Source organism: Chionomys nivalis, chromosome 8 (assembly GCF_950005125.1).
Source record: "Chionomys nivalis chromosome 8, mChiNiv1.1, whole genome shotgun sequence".
Lineage (NCBI taxonomy): Eukaryota > Metazoa > Chordata > Mammalia > Rodentia > Cricetidae > Chionomys > Chionomys nivalis.
Genome location: NC_080093.1, coordinates 24,879,106 through 24,882,199, shown reverse-complemented (window position 1 = coordinate 24,882,199; position 3,094 = coordinate 24,879,106). Strand labels below are relative to the sequence as shown.

General features: G+C 41.6%; 1 protein-coding gene across 1 annotated transcript; it reads left to right on the top strand.

The window, feature by feature from the left end:
* Nucleotides 1–1,939: 1,939 nt before the first annotated feature.
* Nucleotides 1,940–2,365, top strand: LOC130879279 (oocyte-expressed protein homolog). Its single transcript, XM_057777590.1, has one exon. The coding sequence runs from the start codon at nt 1,940–1,942 to the stop codon at nt 2,363–2,365; it is 426 nt and encodes a 141-aa protein (XP_057633573.1).
* The last annotated feature ends 729 nt before the right edge of the window (nt 2,366–3,094 follow it).

Genomic DNA, 3,094 nt, shown 5'->3' with positions numbered 1-3,094 from the left:
GAATGCTAGTTATGTACTGTTTCTGCTGATGATGACTGAGGCTGCTCTGGTAGATCCACTCAACTAGTGTTTATGAAGCAACTACTATTAACACCAACCACCCTGCACAGAGAGGGCCCTGACAGGCCCACTCCTAGCCTAATTCTTTATTAGTGAAATGAGAAATTTCCAAGCTGGGTACCTCTATGTAGTTATAGTATTCTCTAACAAAGATAGAATCCTCTAAATGATAATTTTAGACCGATAAATATATGTTTGTATGGAAGTATGTGTTTTTCTGTATCATTGTCCCCAAATCAAACACGGAAATATTGAGGCCAGGTCCCCAAGGCATAATCCATGAACTTCCAGACTTATTTTTCTTGATCTCACTAGATCCATACGCAGGCTTTGTATCAGTATTAGTATCAATGACTTTGGATTAGCTTTCCCATTGATATATCATTCAATATGTCACTTATTCTTTTCTCCAGGTATGCGTTTTGTTCTAGCATTTTGTTTCCCACATTTTATTTAAATAAAGTTATTTAATGTCCTTAGTGTTAAGAGCACCCCTTTAAATGGAAAGCTGTGGACTATTTATTAATTATTAATGTTAATAAACATTAATATTGAGTACCTGTGATGTCCCAAGCTTTATGTATATGTTATTTTATATAGTTTCCACCATGCCTGTTTGCCAATTGAAGACAAGTAACTACAAGCAGTTAAAGAAATGATACCACACTGTGCAGCTGGTAAACAGTGTTGGTCTGTGAAATAGGTCTATCTCTGGAGTATCAGTTGCAAAGACAGCTGGATTCTTTCCACCATCTCTGCTTCCACATCCTTTGCAGTGTGACTTTGTAGCTCCTCCCAACAAGAGATGGTACCTATTTCCACACCCTTGCATACCGACCTTGTGATTGTTTTAGCAAATAGGGAAGAGAAACGACAGTGGAGTTGGCCTATTGGGCTATTAGGGTTCACATGGGCCAGCTTGAGTCAGTCCAGTTGTTCATTCCAAGGCCCAGACACTGAGTGAGTCGAGCCAAGAAGAGCATAGCTGTTCTATAGCAGGCAGCAGGTGCATGAGTGAGCCCACCAAGACCAGATCAAATTAACAGAATTGCTCAGCCAAAGACCTACTCGTGTTGAAAATAAGTAACCACAGAGACACGGCTATTTGTTGTTCAACAATAGTTAATCAAGAAATGGAAAACGTAGTCACCCAAGCTCCAACTGTTAAATACACCTTCCTTACGGTCGTGCTAAGAGAGAAAACTTTGCAAACACACCTATTAGACGGTTTTCACTTAGGTTTCTTTTTCAATTTCTTGTTATACTTACTTATTCGAAGACATGTCAAGTCACAGATATGGAGGTCAGAAGACATCCTGTATATAAGTCAGTCTCTGCTTTCACTAAGTAAGTACTGGGACTGAACTCAGGTTGTCAAGGCTGGAACATTCAAAGAAAAGAGAAACCATTTGTCCCTAGCGAGCCAATTTATTATGTGCTGACTCACAAACTGAACTACAGCAAATGACGCTCTATTTCTACCATGAGGTGAACACAGAGCAAACAAACAGCCAGAATTCTGGAGCACCCGGTCGGGTCAGTACTTTTACACAGTACAATAGTGTTTTAAGGCATGGCTCCCATCTTAAAGGAATTTATCGTCTAGTTAGATATGTAATACAGCCATGGAAGTAAGAGAAGCTAAATGATGAAATATTAAAAAAAGAAACTTCAAATAAAAAGGTGAATGTGGTCATTTTGTTTCAAAAAAAGGAGATATTTGATCATTTTGGTAAAATAAAACAACTCTTGATAGGAGAATTCTGAGAAGTAACAAGAATGGGAATGAAGCTAGTAAGAGGGAGGCTGGCTTGTTGGAATATTTCTATAGTCAAGAAAACCGTCTTCAGGCAGCTCCTTGCCCTTGGAGAGTTCGAGAATGGAGTCCCACTTTAGTGACACCCACCACGAGCCGAAAAGACCGATGGAGGACCCTTCCTCCGAGAAGCTTCGCGCTCCACCTGTGTCCTGGCGGCCTCAGGACGAAATCTGTGAGGCTGTCGTGCTCCACATGGAGACCTGGGTGGCCGAAAGGGTTTTTGGCCGAATGCAACCCTCAGTCCCATCCGAGTGGTACGATGGCTCGATTTGGATGACCGTGGACACTGGCGGCTCTGGGAACGTGGCTGAAATCACCATATATGGAGAACCCTCTCTACAGCGTCGAATGAAAAATGTAATCTTGCACTTGGAAGCAAGGCATAAAAATGAAGACTTCAAAAGAGCATGGACAATGAAAGAACTTGAGAAATTCTTGAGGACCCATTCCCCATACGCAAACTGCCCAGCAAGAGGCACTTACTGAGAGGCAGACCTGCTTTCCGCCCGTGGAAGTGAAGAGAAACAGATTCTTAAAATCTCCCCATTTGTTTCCTTTCCTGCCTTTGTGAATGGATACCTGTTTGTTTTCATTCCTACAAGTAACAATTTGTAGAGCTGTTCAAATATAGAAATGACTTTTTTGGCCTGTTATTTTTATCACGCACAATAAAGCAAACTTAAACATCAGCCATCAAAAAAAAAAAAAGAAAGAAAGAAAGAAAGAAAGAAAGAAAGAAAGAAAGAAAGAAAGAAAGAAAGAAAGAAAGAAAACCGTCTTCATTGGTGGAAGTGGGGTTAATGATACTTGCAGCGGGAAAGTGCACGGCACATTTGGGAGTGAACAAAAAGTCATTTGATGGGAACAGAAAAAATCGATAGAACCAAGTGACGGACTAGATACAGAGTGGAAGAGGCCAATGAAGCCAGCCGGGAGCGTGTTGATTATTAACAACCTGGAAACTGTTTAATATTGGACATGTGGAGCTTGGAGTGGGAGGAAAACATCCAGTTAGCAATTGAAAATTCGGATCAGGGACCAGGGGAGAAAGTTCAGGTTTCCGGTATGGCTGGAAAATCTCTAGTGTCTGAGAGGTGAGATAAAGCCAAAGCAGTGGGGAGAGGGAGGCTGGCCCTTGGGGAATGCCAACCATGTCTAGTGGGGGAGATAAAGAAAGTGCAGAGCTGACAGCTGAGTAGACGGAGCCAGAGCCAT

Excerpts from the sequence above, each read along its gene's own strand:
- LOC130879279 (XM_057777590.1), top strand. The coding sequence starts at position 1,940 with ATGGAGTCCCACTTTAGTGACACCCACCACGAGCCGAAAAGACCGATG.